At 49.6% G+C, this 19,143-nt stretch overlaps 1 protein-coding gene across 1 annotated transcript in view; it reads left to right on the top strand.

Annotated features, from left to right (window-relative positions):
- Positions 1-16,514, top strand: part of ADD2 (adducin 2) — a 105,951-nt gene extending 89,437 nt beyond the window's left edge. The window contains exons 11-16 of the mRNA XM_007175543.2: positions 2,169-2,426; positions 3,811-3,930; positions 4,762-4,851; positions 6,814-6,961; positions 8,303-8,428; positions 14,906-16,514. Of these exons, the coding sequence (XP_007175605.1) occupies positions 2,169-2,426; positions 3,811-3,930; positions 4,762-4,851; positions 6,814-6,961; positions 8,303-8,428; positions 14,906-15,213 (1,050 nt within the window). The 3' untranslated portion in view covers positions 15,214-16,514. The remainder of the gene's footprint in view (positions 1-2,168; positions 2,427-3,810; positions 3,931-4,761; positions 4,852-6,813; positions 6,962-8,302; positions 8,429-14,905) is intronic.
- Positions 16,515-19,143: the final 2,629 nt, after the last annotated feature.

The raw sequence follows: 19,143 nt of genomic DNA on the forward strand, positions 1-19,143 counted from the left end.
AGGGTAACTTTTCCAAATTAATCGATAAACTCAATGTAATTTCCTCAAAAGTGGGGGAAGGTATAAGGACTTAGCAAAATGTTCTTTCAGGTGAAATTCAGAATGGCTCGGAAAATCCTATAAAAAGAAGAGTGATTACCACCACATGGTAAAGTGTGATAAGGCTTGAGTCACTAAAGGGAGATGCACTAGTCCAGAATGGACAGGCCAATCAATGCTACAGCTTAGAGAATCCAGAAATAGATCCCAAATGCATGAAAATTTAACACAGGATGAACAGCCATCTTATAAATCTGTGGGAAAAAGATAGACTGTTAGCCATCTGGGAAATAAAACTAAGGTGGATTACTACCTTGTCCTTTCAACAAGATAAATCCCTGATTTGTCAAAAATTTAAACATGGAAAGGAAATTCATATAGGTATTTAAAAACATAGATTAATAGTTTTAATGCTCTTGTGTTGGGAAAGACCTTGTCAAGCATGGCAGGAAAGTCTGAAATCATGATGCCAAATATTGACAGATATGATTACATTAAAATTCAGAATTTGTATTTTTATAAACCACCCCACCCACCATATAAACAAAGCTAAAAGACAAAGTATGGGGAAAATATTTGCAACATCTGTGACAGTCAAAAGATTCATATCTTTACTGTAAAAGGAGGTATTACAAATCAATATGAAAAAGATGAACATCACAATAGAAAAATGAACTGAGAACCCAGTTTACAAAGGAAGATACTCAAGAGGCCATTAAATGTAATCAAAAATATCCAGTCTTACTAGTAATCCAAAAAAGAACAAAACAAAAGTAGAGGATTTTACTTTTAACCCATCTGATTGCCAAGGATTTTTTTTTAAACCTCAACAATATTCAGTGTGGGGAAAGGAGACGAGAACTGGGAACTCCAGCACAATTGGCAGAAGTGTAAATTGGCCCAGTGTTTTGGGAAGACGGACGTGATAAATCACAGCATGGTGACTACAGTTATTAATACTGTATTATATATTTGAAAGTTGCTAAAAGAGTAGATCTTAGAAGTTCTCATCACAAGAAAAAAATTGTAACTATGAGAGGTGCTGGATGTTAATTAGACTCGTGGTAATCATTTCACAATACATACAAATTTTTTTTAATTGAGGTATAGTTGATTTACAATGTGTTAATTTCAGGTGTACAGCCAAGTGATTCAGTTACACATATAATACATACAGATATTGAATCACTATGTTGCACACCTGAAACTAACATAAAGTTACATGTCAATTATATCTCAATTTTTTAAAAAGCTGCTTATGTGGTACAGTCCATTTATATACTGTTTTATATATATTATAGGATGCATTAATTATATAGCCTGTATATTTACATACATGCATTTGTATATGTGTGCTTAGAGAGATGACTGAAAGGATTTTTAGTGGTTGTCTCTGGGGATGAGATTTTTGCATAAAACCCACTTTTTCCTTATGTTTTTTATATTGCTTAATTTTTCTACATGGCTCTGTACTTTTTTCGTAATCCACTTTCTTTTTAATGCCACTTTAATTTTTAAAAAGATGACAGGCAGAGCCAAGAATTGCCCCAGCAGCTGTTAAGATTCCCGAGTGTTCCTTCTGAGTTAACAGTCCACCTTTGGGGGACATGCTTGCTTAGGAGACAGGGATATTCTTGAGTCAGAGTTAGGGCTCCCAAGAGAAAAATAGTCAAGAAGCCTCAGTCGAGGAAGGGAGGGCTACTGTTAGAATCAGCTGGGAAACTTTTAAAAATCCTGTAGCCCAGATTGCACCACTGTCCAATGAAATGGGAAACTCTGAGGTGAGCCCAGGCATCTACATTTTTAAAGCTCCCGCATGACTGTGTTGTGTTGAGAACTACTGGACCAGACCAAAAGCTGGAGCTCTGTCTGGTCCACAAGATTCTGGGGACTCTCTCATCCCTGATCAGAGGGCTTGTTGGGGTGGAGGAGGGGAGGGGTTGGGGGACCAAGACAGGGAACAGTTCTGAAATACACCAGAGGTGTGGCAAGGCCTGGCTTGTATTACAGAGACTTTGGGTTAAACTGAGTCCTTTAGATGGAAGGGGGTAAAGCGTGTGAGTGGGCGAGCAGGCATGTAACTGACCATTTTCCCCACCACATGTGGTTCTATTTTTGTCCTTTTTTAGGGTTACAGAACAGGCTACACCTACCGCTACCCCTTTGTTCAAGAGAAAACCAAACACAAAAGTGAGGTGGAGATTCCAGCCACGGTCACAGCCTTCGTGTTTGAGGAGGACGGCACCCCGGTGCCCGCCCTGAGGCAACATGCCCAGAAGCAGCAGAAGGAGAAGACCCGCTGGCTCAACACGCCCAACACCTACCTGCGGGTCAACGTGGCCGACGAGGTCCAGAGGAGCATGGGCAGCCCCCGGCCAAAGACCACAGTAAGGAGGGCAGAGGGGGCTCCGCTGGGGAGATTGGGGTGGAAGGAGAGTGCCCGGCTACCTGTGTGGGCTCAGCCGCTTTAAAAGGGAAACAGCAAGTGCAGAAAATGGAAAAATAATGCCCTGTTTGTTTTGTGGAATTCTCCTACACACAGTTGAATGAGTCAGATAAAATTATCACTCATCTAGTATGCAGTGTACTTTTCTCCATTGAGGAATGAAGCTTTGTTGCCCAAGGCTTTATTAAGGTTGTTTAAACCAACCATTAAATTCTGTAATAAACTTTGACTTCTTTAATCTAATTTCCCTGGACAGAGAAACTTGAAGCTGCCAAAATCTGTACTTGGAAATGTCATACATGCAAATTGTGAAAACAACAAAGATTTCTTAGGGTTTTTTTTTTCCCTCACACTATCCAGTATCTACTCACAATACAAGGTCCATGTCTGTTATACCAAACCAACCTAAAGTGTCCATGTGATTCTGAATATGCACATTTCGCAATGTTCTTCAATAGAACAATCAGCAAATCTAAAATAAAAAAAAAAAGAAAAGGGGAACAGCAAACCTCCCCTGGGCCTGCACTAGTCCTGTCTCCCCTTAAGGCTTCCTATTGGGCATCTGGGAGCAGCTTCTCATGCCTACGGAGCAGATCACCTGTTTCTTGCACCCCTATGCTGAGTTTTTGGTCCAGAGCGTGGCTGGACCAGGTCACTTCCAGCAGCGTGAAAGCTTTTTGCTCCCATATCTGGAAGGGGCTTCTGGGAAATTCAAGGGAGAGGTACTCAACATTTGAACTGACCATCTGATGCAAAACCAGAAGGTGCGTGGGCTACTTGCTTTATTACATTGTCCACTCCCTTTATAACCCTCTTCTGTAGAGAGGTGCTTGCTTTAGACGTTAGATGTGTGAGACCTGCCCACAGATTGAGTTTTTACAAATTGTGTGCTCTTTTTCTCTCTCTCCCTCATCACACACCCTGGCTCTTAATTTGATTTTCACCAACAAAGTAGCTGGCAGCCAAATAGAATAGTTCTTCGTTAAAAAAAAAAAAAAAAAAGCCCTGCAAATCAACATCCATCATCTAATACTACAACACCAGTGGCTGCCTGTCTATCAAAGCTGACACCAAGGCTCTGTCCCTCCTCTTAAGTGCTCTTTATGGCCATTGATCTGGGTCCTTTCTTTGGTTGCTGGGTCATTTGCTGTCCATCTCTGCTCTGGGAGACAGACGTCAAAGAGGCCCAAGAGGAGGGAACGTGTTTGTCTAGGCTTGCTGACTTGCATGTAGGCTGGTCGGCCCAGATCTCATGGGGTGGACCACTAGGGGGGACGGTGAGCCGTATGCCTTTGCCTTACCCACCGGGCCTTGTGTGTGTTCAGTGGATGAAGGCCGACGAGGTGGAGAAATCCAGCAGTGGCATGCCCATACGGATCGAAAACCCAAACCAATTTGTGCCTCTGTATACTGACCCCCAAGAAGTGCTGGACATGCGCAACAAGGTAAGGTGATAGCTAATTACCTCCCATCTTTTCTCCCTCAAAGGAGTTGGGGGGGGTCCCCAGGATGCGCCTGACTTACCAACATCCCAGATGCCTCTTATGGAAAAGAAACTACCATTTATTGGCCATATTCCAGGCACAGTGCTAAGCGCTGTGCTTTTGTAGTCCTGTGTAACCCTCAAATAGAGAGGTGCTAGCTCTAGACATTAGATGCGTCTAAGAGACTAGCCCGCAAATCGAACTTTTACAAATTTTATGCTATTTCCCTTTGGCTCATTTTCAAGATTGCAAAATCCTTTGTGTTTATTTCTCTACCTTTGCTTTACAGTTCACTCACTTATATTTCTAACGTTACTTTAAAAACTTAACTTGTAACAGACCACCTTCCATAAGTCGGGTATGTTCCCAGAACAGTGTTTCAGCGTGTGGTCCTCTGAAGGGCAGATTCCTGGGTCACTCCCACCCCTCCTCCCATGGGACTGAGATTCAATATGCACGGGGTGGCCCCCCAGGAATCTGTAGTTTACACCAATTCCTCAGGGACTTCACAGGAATATTAAAAATTGAGAATCTCCCTCAAGGATCTACTATGCCTCATTTCACTCTTTATCATCTCAATGACCTGCTCATGGTTAATGAGAATCTGGTGCTCTACATAAACTTCTCATTCACTCTGGAGCAGACGTGGAGACAGACTGTCTCAGAGTGGACGTGATGCGTTACATCTGCACCCCTGGGCGGCCTTTCTAGTGTGCCCTGGGGATGCTCCCTCCCAACTCCACACCCTGACGCTGGACAGCTAGCTCACTCTCTCCATCCCTTTCCACGCAGCTTCGAGAACAAAACCGACAGGATGTGAAGTCGGCGGGGCCTCAGTCCCAGCTGCTGGCGGGTGTCATCGCTGAGAAGAGCCGAAGCCCGGTACAGCAGACGCTGCCCTTGTCTGGAGGGGAAACGTGTTTGCCTTCTGGGTCTGCAGTGCCTGGGGCTGGGCAGCAGGACCCCTGAGTCCTTATATGCCCACCTTCCCCTGTGATCTTGGGCACTGGTGCTCTTGCTGCAAAACGGACGCTGTGAGGACTGGGGACAGTGTCTCATCGCCCCCCCCCCCCGCCGTGGGTGACAGGCAGGGGAAGAGCAGCCCAGCCTGCCCACGGGAGTGATGCGGCTTCTATACCTCCCCCTTGGAGCTCCCCTCTGCCCTCTGTCAGTGCCCCGCAGAGTGGCCTCTGAGGAGCACGGCTGGCCTCTCCCAGCGGCTCCAGGCCTGCCTGCCCTGAGCGGTTCTGGCCTCTGTGCGCGGAAACAGCGTCATCAGGCCGTAGCTCTGGGAAGATGCTCACAGGCTCTCAGAGGGCAGACATGTATATAAAGACTGGTACTCCTTCCTACAGGATGGGAAGGGGCAGTGAGTTACCCACACAAACACACGTAGAGTTAGAAAATATAAACTTGTTTCCCTGCTTGAGATAGAACAGTTTTTGTTTAGCGCTTAGCAAAAGGGGTGAACGTCAGACTTCTGGCTTGTGTTGGAAACCATTGCTGCTCGTTGCAAAGTAGCAATGGCATCTTTCTTAGCAGTAAGGGCAGGGGCGGGGGATACAGGGCCCATTCCTCTCTGCAGAGCAAACTGAGGTGATGTCATGATTTCAGATCAGGCTGCAACCCACCAGGCGGGTGCCCCTTGGCAGGGGGAAGTGTGAAGGTTATGTCATCACCTCCACCCCACCTCAGCTCAGCCAAGACGAGGAACATCAAATGTGCTACAGGGTCAAGGATAGAAATACCCCACGATAATGGGGGGGAGGTGGGAGTTCAGTACTATGAGCAAAATTGTTAAAAACTCTGCCATTTATACCGAGTGCTCTCCTTGGAGTCCCTCTTCTTGGGATCCTGGTCTTGGGCTCTTTTGAACCCCATGATTCCTTAAGATAGGCCCAGTGCTGCCTTCTTTTGGAAGGAGCCCATGGGCCCATCATCAGAAGACTTGATGAGCCAGAGACAGATGGCCTGGAGTGTGTGGTGTGGGCCAGCTGCCCAGGCTCACATCCCCCCACCCCACCACTTTCTTTGGCTCCTTGGCTCCAGAGCACTGAATTCCCAAAGGCCGAGATGAGGATGCTGAGTTAGGATAAAGGACTATGGAGTCTGAACTGTCCCGAGCTAGAGGGATCAAAGGATTCCCGAAGCTTACCCAAGGCCCAGCTGGTGAGCTCCCCAGAGCCAGGGGCTCCCCAGAGAGGGTGAAACACAGTGATTTTGCCAGTGTCCCTTCAGGGACCTGCAGTACAGGCGGGTTGAAGATCCAAGGTTCAGGACCTTGGTCCCCTTGTTATTTATGACTGTGTGCAAAACAGGACTAACAGTTTGGACGGAGAACGCCAAAGCCACTGTGTGTTCTGCATATGACTTACTGCTGGGTGCTGTTGCTTGTGCTGCTGATGCGGGGTGGTGGGGTGCATGGTGGGGAGCGGCTGGCGGGACACTGGTTGAGCCAACGCTTTGCATGCTGGGTTTTGGCTGACTGACTGCGGGCCGCCCGCTGTATTTGCACAGTGACGGCTTGCAAGCGTCCACAGGAGAGATCACAATAAAGGTGTGTCTTCCTTCTGCTGGGGAGCATTCTTTGATTTTATTTCCAGGGCAGAGGGAGGACCCCCTGCGTTCATCCAGGCGGTTCCAAAGAAGCCGGGTCTGGGGGTGAGGTAGCCGTGGGACGGAGTGAACAACCCCTACCCCAAGGCCCCGAGCTGTTGCCATGGAGCTGCATGCCACGCTGTCCCTAGCAAGACCACTGGCAGCCCCATGAGTCTGAAAGGAAGCTCGGGCCTGGGCCCCGACTGCGGCGTTCAGAGAGCGACACACTCTGTGGTTAACTTTCAGTCCACAGAGAGCCAGCTGATGTCCCAGGGCCAGGCGGATACCAAAGACGAGGCCGAGGAGATAGTGCCCAACCCCTTCAGCCAACTCACGGACCAGGAGCTGGAGGAGTACAAGAAAGAGGTGGAGAGGAAGAAGCTAGAACTCGATGGTAAATAACCCCGGGATGCTGGTGCTTCAGGACCTCCCAGGGCGGAGGGGAGAGCTCGGGGCACCCAGAGAGGCAGCAGGGCAAACCATGGCCCTCACTCCCCGCCAGCAGCCTGGACCCCCTTCCTTCCTGCCCGCCAGGGCCCCCAGGGCTCCATCCAGCCTTGTCTCGCTTTCCTTTTCAATCTTCATTTGCTTCTCTCTGTCTCTTCTCTGTCATGTCCTCGATTTGACCTTCCTGCTTCATCACCAAGTAATAGTCTTGTCAGCATGATTTTGTTAATTACAACAATGCCCCTCATGGCTCGTGCCTGACAGTTAAACACGGTGGTGCCGCCGTGACCCCACTGACCCTCTCACCCGGGAATAAGGAGTTAATCCGTGAGGAGTGCTTAGGATAGTGCCTATGAATAGGGCCTAGGTCAGTAGACACCAGACAAATGTTAGCTGTAATAATATGTTCATTATAATAGTGATCATAATGATTGATGATCTATCAGATGTGGTGTAAACCACTTAGCCTGGCAATCAGAACTGAGTCCTTTATGTCAGAATCTCAGTCAAGCCCATCTCTCCATGCTGACTCCTAAGCATTCATACTCTTGATAGCTTGCTCATGCCTTTTTCCCTTCCTGACAGAGTTTCTCTTCTTGGCTAGCCTGATTCAGTACTATCTGCACTTCGGCCTCTGTGGCAAACCCCCTCCAGCCAGGAAGCCCTCTCTGTCCCCCACATGGAGCTGTCCCTTCTCTTTGCTTCAAGTGCACTTGGGGTCTGAGACACAGAATTCAGCTCTTGGTTTTGTCCACCAGGCAAGGCTTTCATTCCCTCAGGGCAGGGCCCTCTTCCACAGCCCCCGTCCCCACCCAGAGTCAGCCATCTTCCTAGGAACAAAGGCACTAGCAGAATCCTCTCTGGCTTTCTTGGAGTTAGCTTGCTTGGAGTTCTTGGTGCCAATCGAAAAAGTAGATAGAAAAATACGGTGCTTTTTGTTTCTAGAGAGTGTTTGGACCGGACATGTAAATTGGATAAATAATAAATAAGCTACATGCAAACAAATCGTGGGCGGGAGTTCCCCTGCAGTCTTGCCGTCCACATCAGGGGTTACATAGTCCATCCAAAGATGTCCTTTGATGGAGGAAATGGAACAGGACTCCGACTCCTCCCATTTACCTCCCCTAGGATGTAGCAGAAATTTTTTTTAAAAGTTAGAGGAAGCAGCTAACTCCAGCCAGGAGAAATGAGGACCAAGCTGAAGAAAGCAGTTATTTTAAAGCACTCTCGGTCTGCCCACCTCTCCTCTCCTTGACCTCTATCCTGAGCTGGCTTTCTGTATTTTCAGGAGAGAAAGAACCCGCCCCTGAGGAGCCTGGCTCACCTGTAAAGTCTGCACCTGCTTCTCCAGCTCAGAGTCCGGCCAAGTCAGAGACGAAGAGCCCCGTGGGCTCTCCCTCCAAGTCTGTGGACGGTGAGTGGAGCTGAGCAGCTGGGAGGGAGGAGGCACCTCCACAGGCCGAGAAGGGGGTCTGCGTAGAGGGTGGGCAGGTTTGCACTGCAGGGCACCTGCCTTTCAACAGGTGTTGCCCTCCTACGGGAGACTCTCCCCTCTGCTGTTTCTAGGGAACCTGAAACAGGGGTTACCAATTTTAAGCTTGTTCCGTTCACAAGCTGTGACAATACACCTTACAGGTTAAGCCGAGTCTAGGCAATGCTGAGTAAGTTAATGATTGACCCACAGTCTTCTCATCTCTCACTCAGGCCAGGTTGGCTGATGGGCCTTTCTAGATGCACCAGCCCAGTGCTCAGACTTTAATGTTCACAGGGATCACCTAGGGATCAAATGTTAAAATGAAGACACGGTAGGTCTGGGGTGGGACCTGAGACCCTGCATTTCTGGCAAGCCCCCAGGTGAGGTTGATGGTGTCATTCTCAACCTTGGCTGCACATCGGGATCACCTGGGGAGCTTTACAATCCCTGACGCCTGCCGGGGTCCCACCCCAGCGGTTTCTGGGTTCAGTGGTCTAGGAGTGGGCATAGGGGAGTGCAGCCTGGAGTTGTAAGATCTCTCCAGGTGAATCTAATGTGTAGCCCAGGTTGAAAACCACTTTATTAGACACTAGTTTAGAGAACTGAGTTCTAGGCCCAACTCAACTGTTGATTTTAGAAAATCAGATAATCTCCCTGCCTCAGTTTCCTTGTCTGTCAGATGGGGCTACTAATATTTTCCCCTTTTAAGGTTCTTATATATATAAGGGAAGGTGTAGATGAAGACATACTTGGAAAGAGTAAAAGCATGATTTAAATATAAGATCTAATTATGGCTATGATTAATAATATACATATGATGGATAATAATATGATAGTCCAAACCTCCTAGATCATGCAAGTGTCTTTAATGACCTCCTGGAATCGCTCCGGGGCATAAACGCTCCTTCCCTGGGGCACGCCACCCCAACTGTGAGCCCTCACCAGGGAGGGCTGAACCCCAGGCAGACAGTAGCAGCTGGGTGTCCTGATAGAACCTTCCCCCTCCTGGGTAGAATGGCCTCACGTGTGGATGCAGCTCGAATCCCCAACCCTGAGCTCCCTCCGTAAGTGAACTGCTGCCTTGAGCACAGGCCCAGCATTGGCAGAGGAAACCCATCTGCTTGAGGCCAGAGCCCCAAGTGGATGTCCCATGACTGTGTTCATTGTGTCTCATTGTGGTGTTGTCAACCTGCCTCCACAACGTCTTCCTTTCTCTTCCCGTTTGTGCCTTCATCAAGGGAGTTTCCTCCGATTCTGAATACTTGTCTCTGTAGTAAGTATAGAGAGGCTGTTTACTAACTCACTCCAATACATGCAATGTGGGAGGGAGGAGTTGACAAAGGAAATATTTTGCTCCTCAGTTTTTTCTTTTGCCGCTCACAACCCTGCCTTCGGGAGGTTTCCTGACCATAAAAGTCATGACCAATTCCACATGTGCTGTGCATGGTTTAGGCATCCCTCTAGGATAGACACACATAGGTCATACCCGTGCACTAACACACTCCTGTACTTGCATAGGACATGCCACCCACAGTGAATGGGCCTTGGGCCAGCTGCTGGACGCCCCCTTTGGCAGAGGGCTTGTGGCCCTCGGGAGCACATCTGCACCCCCCCTTCCTAGTGCATGGGCCCCTCTAAGGAGCCCATGACCTCTTCTAGGGCTGGGGGCCAGAGCCTGAATGGCCTTGGGGACCAACTGCCTTATCTGGATGCAGAGAGCACCCGGCCTGACTGCCGTCTGCAGCATCCCTGCACCAACTGCAGGAAGGCGAGCCCACTGGAGAGGAGGCTGGTGGCAGGAGTGGGACAAGGGGTGGCAATTCCATTTCGGCTCTTGGGAGCCCCTTGGAGTGACCTCTGCTACTCAGTGGGACAGAAGGGGAGAGGAGAGGGGTGTGAGGGGTGGGATCACTGCTTTCCCACTGCCTGACGTCGTTCCCACTGCAGCAGGATTCCTGCTTCTCTCTGGCCCAAATCTATGCTCCATGGAGAGGCACACTCTAGTTGAGTTGTTAGAAAAGAGTCTTCCTGTAACACAGGCAGAGCTGGGGAGCTTGGACCTCCTTGGTGCCTTCCCCGCGTGAAGAGGCACCAGTTGGAGCTGTCTGGGGTGACCGGTGTGAAGTGGGGCTGGGTGGCCTTGGCCAGGCTGCCCATTGGCTTGCCCAGCTCCTCAGGGCAACAGGGCTGACCCCCCTGAGTAGCATCTGCACTTTGACATGTAGCTCACCCATCGGATCAGGAATGACTTTTTCACCATTTGTCACCATGCTCTCAAATCCTCTTGTGCTAATTCACCTCAATGTCACTCCTCATCTGTCTCCCTGACTCCTACCCCCTCAGCCTCTCTGAAGGAGCCCTTCCAGTCCTCTTCCCTCACATCTGGCCATCTCTGTCATCACCTTCTCTGTGACTGGCTCCTGACTGTCCCTGCCCCTGCTGACTCAATCCCCCCAGGGGCCCCTCAGGACCACTGGCTATGCCTGCAAAGAAATAGCCCTGCATTCAACATCAGAAGATCAACTCTGTCACTTACTAATTTAGCCATCTCAAATAAGTTGCATAAAAACACTGCAGAATGGGAGACTAACATGAATCCTTGCCTTTCCTAACTTACAGCATTGTTATCAGGATAAATTGAGCTCATAAATATAAAAGGACCTTGTAATGTGCTTTCATAAATGAGTTCTCATTATGTGCTGTGTTCTCAGGATTGTGAGAGATACTACACTGCTTGCTGTTTTAAGCCACGGAGTTTTGGTGTGGTTTGCTATGCAGCAGTAGATAATTATTAAATCATAGTGCCTAATGAGAACTGGTTTATGGAAATTAGTTCTTCTGTGGGTTGACTAGGCTCAGCAGGGTGGTTCTTCTTCTCCACTGATGTCAGCTGGGGCTGCAGTCATCTGGTTGCCTGACTAAGCTAGAACTTCCAACTTGGTGCACTCACATGTCAGGTTTCTTGTCAGGGGCAGCTGGAAGGCTGGGCTCAGCTGGGACAGTGGAATGGCTGGGCCTCTTTCTCTGTCTGTCTGTCTGTCTGTCTGTCTCTCCATATAACTGTAGGTCCTTTCCATGTGGCCTCTCCATCTGTGTTTCCATCAAGGCGGTTGGACTTTACACATGGTGCCTGAAGGCTCTCCAAACTATAGAAGCAGAAGCTGCTGGGCCTTCTTAATTCTTCGGCCTGAGGCTGGCTCAGTGGCACTTCCTCTGCATTCTGTTGGTTTCTCCAAGCCACAGGGCCAGCCCAGATTCAGTGTGGGGAGGGGACCACACTCAAGTGTAAAATTAATATATTGGTGGTAGGTTTAGAGAAGGGCAAAATCATTGTCAAATGTCAAGGGAGGCTGGAACCAGACCTTGGGGAGATATATGCTTGGACTGGCAGATGAGAGTAGAGTGGGCTGTCCAAGGAGTGGGCATTTCTGGAAGGGGACATCGGAGGACTGAGAGACAAGTGTTTGGATGCTGAGGGATAGTGAGAAATCCAGTCTCAGAGGTAGGTACCCAAACAAGGTCGGCATCTCCCTACCAAAGTACCTCCCTTCCTCCTCCAGCCTCTTCAAGCCTTTCAGCTCTTCCCAAGCCACAAGGGTGTGGCTATGGACCCAGGCTGCCAAGTCCAATCTTGTTCCAAATCCACTCTCCCTATTCCCCTCTGCTTCCTGGCCACCATCCTTGGATAGATCCCCCAATTTTCCAGCCTCCACCCCATTCCACCCACCCTACACCTGTCTCCTACTCCCAGAGCTCCAAGTGCCCCATCTAGGAGAGGAAGCCACTGGTTCATCTTAGGAGATGCTAGAAGGTGAGTTTCCATCTGCCGCAGCTCCTGGGGCCCTTCAAATAGCTGAAGACCCAGGTAGTTCTGACCTTAACTGTCGTGGGCTGTTAACAAAGGAGGGATCTGGGCTCTCAGAGCTGGTTCTTGATACTTTCCTTACTGGGACCCAATAAGTATTTATTTCTAGAGCCTTGACTGCTGCCCCTTCTCTTGGCCAACTGCACCCTCCAGGGGTCTCTGTCCCCTCCCGCTGAGGGAGTGGTGACCTCGATCTGGAACCCGACTCCTCCAAGGCCCATGGTGCCTCCCAGCCCCACGTTCTGTTTGCTGATGCTCCCCAGACGATTCATGGTGCGGGAGCTCTGTGAGATGCTGGTGGCATGCCCGGTGTGGCCTTGTTTTCTGGCTGGGGAGAAGAATCCTGGTGTGCTCTTCTAGAGCAAGCCAGCAGGGGCTGCAGTTGCGGATGCAGTTGAAGGGGCGGGCGTGGGTGAAGGCCACTGCTGGGGCGAGGATGCCTATCACCACAGGGCAGGAAATGGCACCTGGGCAGAATGGGGGCGTCCTCTGATCCACAGTTGTGTTCACGGAGCTAGAAGGCAGGTAACAAAATCATCTGAGAGGGTGTGACTTGAGAAACACGTCCTCACGGGTCATCCAAGTGAGGGGCCATTGGAGGTACAAGAGCCCAGGAGGCCGAGAGTGGGAACAGGGGACTAAGTACATGAGACAAAGGCCAGCATGCAGGGCTGCTGTTTGTTTACAAGGTTGGGTCCAGTTCAGCGTAGAAGGCTCAGGCTAGGACAGACAAGAAAGAAGATGAGGTATGGTGTTGGCTTGGTTAGACTAAAACCATTCACACGTTCATTTGTTTGCTTATGCATTCAACCATTCATGGATTCCACAACCATTTTTTGAGTACCTCCTATAAGCTAGTCACGTAGATAATTAAACACAGTCTTGTCTGATTTATTTCAGTTTTGAGGGGAGGGATAGGCATAAAAAAGAAGTGATTGTTTTACAATCACTGTGATGGAAATTTATCTAGTAGGGACCAAAAGGAAGGAGTGACAAATTCTACCTGGAAGCAGGGATGGGACCAGGAAAGACTTTAAGGGGAGGGTAACACTCAAGCTGATTGATTGTGTGGGTGAAGGTTGGGGACACAGAGAAGAGAGAGAAGGGTGGTCCAGACAGAGGGAAACAGACTGCAATGGCAAGGAGGGGTCCAGGGACCAGAGGGTTGATGAGGCCAAAAGCAGGTGAAGAGAGGAGAGGGGAGCGGTCAGGGGGAAGGCTGTGTCTGGACTGCTTCTCTGCGTTCAAGAGAATGGCCAGTGATGACCATGGGAATGCATGGTGGGCGGGAGGGCAGTAAGGGCCATAGGAGTTAAGGGCATTAGAGGACTTGGTAGCTGGATGATGGCAGGATGCGGGTCAGACAGTAGGAAGAATGGGAGCCATGGCCAAGGTCTTCAGTACTAAGAGGGGACAGTCCTCAGGAATTATTGGAGAAGACGTTTGCTTACCCAGATAGTTAAACTAGCCCATGCTAACTGTCCCCAAATTTACCCCCCTCTGTCCCATCTTCCATGTAACCAGACATTTCTCCAGTCTTTACCCCGTCAAGAACCCTAGCCTTTTCCCAAGACATCTATCTTGCTCCACTCTGTCTGTAAGTGACACCAGTCCCACCTTCCCCAGCTCCCACACTCCCACTTTCTTGTGGTGTGATATCCCTCACACTCACACACATGCACACTCACACACATGCACAATCACACACACCCCTCTCAGTTTCACGTAGTGAAAAGAATGCTAAGCTGGGATGGCAGGAAACTGAGGTCCGCCCGCTTTTACTGCTTTACTCAGTTTTCCTATCTGTAAAATGGGGAGGAGCTAGATGATCTTTACCTTCCTTTCTACTTTTCAAAGTCTACAGTTTTAGAATTTTCCCTCCTCCTTCCCCATCCAGGCATTTCAAAGCTTGAGTGGAAGCAGGGTGGGATGAGAGTGGGAAGGAGGAGAAAGGGCGGCAGGAGGGTTTCATTCCTGGCCTTGAATAGGGTGGCAATCTGTAGGATCCATGCCACTCAGGGAATTCCACCCTCCCTCTGCCTGCCCCTCTCTGCCTACTGGGAAGATACTCTCGATTTTTCAAAAGTTCCTCAGTGGTGTAGGAAATGAAATGGGTATGAAAACATGTCATTTCCATATTTTTACTAGTGAAACTGAACCAGTTACAACAATTCTTAGATGCGTCCCCTGAGTTGTCCGTGACACTGCCCTCCCCTTCCTACAGCCTCTCTGTAGTCTGCATCTGTTCCCTTGTTCTGTCCGCTCCTAGGAAAGCTCCCAACCGGGCCCTTGCTGGGCTGCTGCCGTGTCTGGAGATCATTACCTGTTTACATTTGTAGGCAAGAGCCCAGAGTCCCTGGCCTGCCAAGGGCCTGTTCTCTCCTGTTTGGGAGAGAGCCCTGCCTACCCCTTTCCCCTTACCGTGTCAGCCGGCCCCTCTCTTTGCTCTAGACTTCCTTTATATAATTGCCTAGAAATGGTTCTGTTAGCCCCAGGTTGAAGCTCTCGCCTGAATGAAATCTTATGGGTCACGTCTTTGGATCTTTTTCTAGAAGACGCTAAGAAGACGGAAACAAGCAAAGCCACCACAGAGCCGGAAGCGACGCAGCCAGAAGGAGTGGTGGTCAACGGCAGGGAGGACGAGCGGACAGCAGAGGACATCCTCAGCAAAAGCCTCAGCCAGATGACCACCAGCGCCGACACGGATGTCGATACCTCGAAGGACAAAACAGAGTCAGTCACCAGCGGCCCCATGTCCCCAGAGGGCTCGCCTTCCAAGTCTCCCTCAAAGAAGAAGAAGAAATTCCGCACCCCGTCCTTCCTGAAGAAGAGCAAAAAGAAGGAGAAAGTGGAGTCCTGATGCGCAGCCCCCTGGGGCTCCCATCTGCGTCCTCCCTCCCCTCCCTCGCCGTCTCCCATCTCTGTCCCTGGAAGCACGGGGCCAAGGAGGGGTCGAATAGGCCCTGGATCACACTCTGATGGGACACTTAGAGATTACCCCACCAACCCCTCATTTTACAGTTGCCCCACAGAAATCAGGTGACTTTCCCAAGGTCATGCAGCTGGTTCGTGGCGGAGCCTGCCCTGGAAGTCAGGTCTTCTGGCTCCCAGCCCAGTGCTCTTTCCACTGCACGACACTGCCTCGCTGTGGGCCGCCCTTGTGAGGACGCTGTCCCCGATCTGAGCCCGGGGCAAGGGGCCAAAGTCAGCCGCAAGCTCTCACAAATCAGACCCAAATCAGACAGGTCGAGGCTTCCCTGAGCAAGGCCCTTGTCCTTGCGTGAACCCAACCTCCTGCTCACGGAGCTGTCACTATGTTTAGAAATCTCTCTTCTCTTTCCCATAGGGTAACTGCCCTGCTGCTCACAGTAACCACACAAGTGGACCTGTCCCCTCCACCAGAAGTTAATCCTTGTTCCCAAGGGCTGATGGCTTAGCTTGTGCTCCCCCAACCACTAACCCCGAGCTTTCTTCATGGAACCTCTGGAATGACGGCCGGAATTGTTGTAAGAGAGGGCAGACGTGAGGGCAGCCAGATCAGCCACAGCGTGGAGGATGGTTCGATCAATATAAGAAGCCAGGAACTTGACCCATTTGAATTGTGCATCTCAGGCACTTCAAAACTAAAACGAAATTTAGCTTAGGAAAAACTTCTGTCATGAGCAGGGCCGAAATTTGGGGAAATTTCGATCCTCTGTTGGCTTTGGGTTGTACAAGGAGGACCAGGACAGCACGGATATGCAATGCCTTTCAAGCATTGCCTGACTCTCAGGGCAGCACAGCTCACTCTGTCCCCCTCCGGTCCGGCATCTGGGATCCCCTGACCTTCCCTTAGACCTAGAAGCCCTGGCTCACAGCCTGGAACTGGCATCTTACCCTTGGCCCCTTGACCTTGGCTCCTCTGGGTTCTGACTCAGTCACTCTAGACCCAGCAGAGGAGAATGAGGTGAGCCCTTCAGGATTAATCCTCTCGGACCAGCTCTCAGAGAAAGGCTTGGGTGTCCCTGGCCCTGTCACTGTCTGCCCATCAATCCTGGGGCCTGTAAGAGCCACAGCTATTTTTTTAGATGCCGTCACTATCTTTTCATGCTCTTCCCTGGGGCTTTGATTTATGAGCACCATTGACTCCTAAAAAATAGACAATCCATTCTCTTTAAAGCACAGTGTCTTCAAAGAATATTTTCCCTTTCTGTCCTGAATATTGTCAAAGTATTTTTGAAAGTTCTTAATCATAGTTTTCCATTTTTGAGCACTTACTACACACACACACACACACACACACACACACACACTGTGCAGGCTTCACATACACTATATCCTTTAACCCTCGTGATAATCCTGTGATGTGGGTCAGATTATTCCCATTTTATGGGTAAGAGAACTGAGCCCCCCAAAGGATAATTGACTTGTTCCAGTGACTTGGCTAGAAAGATTCAGAGCCTGGATTTGAACCCAGGTCCGTCTGAATCCAGAGCCTTTGCACTTAACAGCTATGATGATCAGAAAACTTTAATCTCCGAGGGTGGTTGTTTTAGTCCTGGACCGTTTCGTTTCTGTGACTGGTCTCCACTGCATAATGTTAGCACTTGAAGTGAAGGTAGGAAACCACCTGTGTTCTCCCTGATCAGTGCACAGTAAGTTCCTGGTGAATGTGGGCTGTGACAGGGCCAGTGTGGACCTCTGACAAAGGAGAGGCCAGAGCCATCTGGTTGGGGCAGGAAACACCATCATCGTTGGGCTATTTCTTGAGAAGGAAGGAAACTGACACATGACTAAGGAAAACACAAATACTGTGTGTCCCTAGAGCAGATTCCTAACTGCTACCCAGACCCATCTCTCTGTTCTGCTTCTGATTGACTCAAGTCTTGTGATGGACAACCCAAGGCAGAAAAGTCTGTGATATGGCAAATGCCTTTCGAAGCCACTCCTTTGATGCCTTCTTTAAAAAAAAAAAAGATTTCACATTCATTCATTCATCCCAATATTTGTTAAGCATCCACTAAGCAGCAGGCATTATGCTGACATTAAAAGAAAACAATCGTTGTGACTAGAAAAATCAGCGGCAGGCAGTGTTAAGAGAAAGGTAGAGGGGACACAACCACTGATGCAGCTTTTTATGTTTGAGTGGTTGTCGCTCAGAGATGACGTCAACAGGCTCTTTGCTTTCAACACATTCTCTTTATTCCCTTTAAAACAGGGAGGCCTCATTTAGGTGAACATGCCAGGGCCTTGCAAGAGTTTATGCCATGGGGCCACCTCATATCCATCCATCTGTTCTTTCCCCATGCATTCAAAAACCACGCATGAGCTTAGGTCATGGACCAAGCTTGAAGGCAGGACATGGTCCCTGCCTGAAGGAGGTTCCTAAGTCTAGGAGGCAAGTAAACCAGTTACGGAATGGGCAAGGGTGCAGAGGAGGTGTAAGGAAGCATTGCTTGGCTATCTTCCAGGCCAGAGAAACCTTCCTGAAAGGAGTGAGGGTTAAGTTAGGTTTTCAAAACAAAAAGGAATTTTCCAGGAGGACAAGAGGATTAGTAGGACACTGGTGATGAGGGAAGAGCACGTGCAAAGGCACGGAAGCATGAAACGCCATGACGCGTCCGTGGAGTAATTCAGTGCGGCTGGGACAGAAAGTTTGAGTCAGGCGATGGGGTTCACTTCACAGGTGGGCAGGGGTGGGTCATAAAGAAACTTGTAGAAGGTGTGGGGGAGTGGGACTTTATCATGAACGGGGTTTGGAGCTGCTGAGGGCTTGTGGTCAGGGTAGATCGTGAGCAGGTTGCATCTTAGAAAAATTCCTTTGGTGACTGAGCGGAGAACTGACTGCAGGGGGCAGCGCTGGAAGCATGGGAGGTCTCCGCAAGGAGGCCTTTCGGAAACTGGAACGGATGTGGTGGCCTGCCTTACACTGCCTTTTCCTTTATAGCAAATAGTGAGCTGGGAGCACAGAATTCATTCCCATGACATTCTTTAGATAAGGCATCTGAAGAGAGCTTTTCAACAAGGAGAGGGAACTATTCAGAGAGCTAATGCTCAGCGCAGCTTCCAGTTCTGTTCTGTCTTGGTGTAGAGTTGCTGGGAGAGCTGTCGAGTCACCCTGCCCAATTCTCCTCCTCTTGCACGTAAAGGATGCGGCTGGCCTGGCTCCAGGCTCAAGGCCAGGCGCTGAGTGCTGCCGAAGTAGATGTGCCCTCCAAACAAGACCACAGGCTCTTAGGGTGAGAGGAAGGGACTTATTCTTTGGCTCTGAATACAAGTTGGCTGAATACTTTGGCCACTATCTGTCTGGAGAAAAATGTGCATGTGAGGAGCTCAGCATTGTTAGGTGATAGGATGGTTTCTAGTAAAGCTTGGATATGCTGTGGAAAAGGATGAGAAAATGTGGACAAACACGCTATGTTATAGATGCTGAGCTGGGGTGTGGAGAGGTTTCTGAGCCTGTTTCCTTGGGAAGAGGGGCAGGGGTGGGAGTGCGGAGGCAGAGGTTGTTACAGAGATGCAAGCTTGGCGCCAGTCACTCCCCCTGCACTGGTGGCCGGTACCCAGCAGTGACGTGTGAGGACCATCCACACCACGTGACCTTTCCTCAAACTTTGCAAAAAGCACTGCCAAGAGACCAGCCCAGATCTGGGTTCCATAAGAGCCTGAAGGTGACCCAAGTCACTGTCCGACTTCAGCCAGGTTATACAGATGAAAATAACCTCCCTCAACCCCCTGTAAGGAAAATGGGGCTCTTCCTCTGCAGACAGATAAATTCTTTTCAAAGAACTTGAGTGGATTTGGATGTGAA

Source organism: Balaenoptera acutorostrata, chromosome 12 (assembly GCF_949987535.1).
Source record: "Balaenoptera acutorostrata chromosome 12, mBalAcu1.1, whole genome shotgun sequence".
Classification (NCBI taxonomy): Eukaryota; Metazoa; Chordata; class Mammalia; order Artiodactyla; family Balaenopteridae; genus Balaenoptera; species Balaenoptera acutorostrata.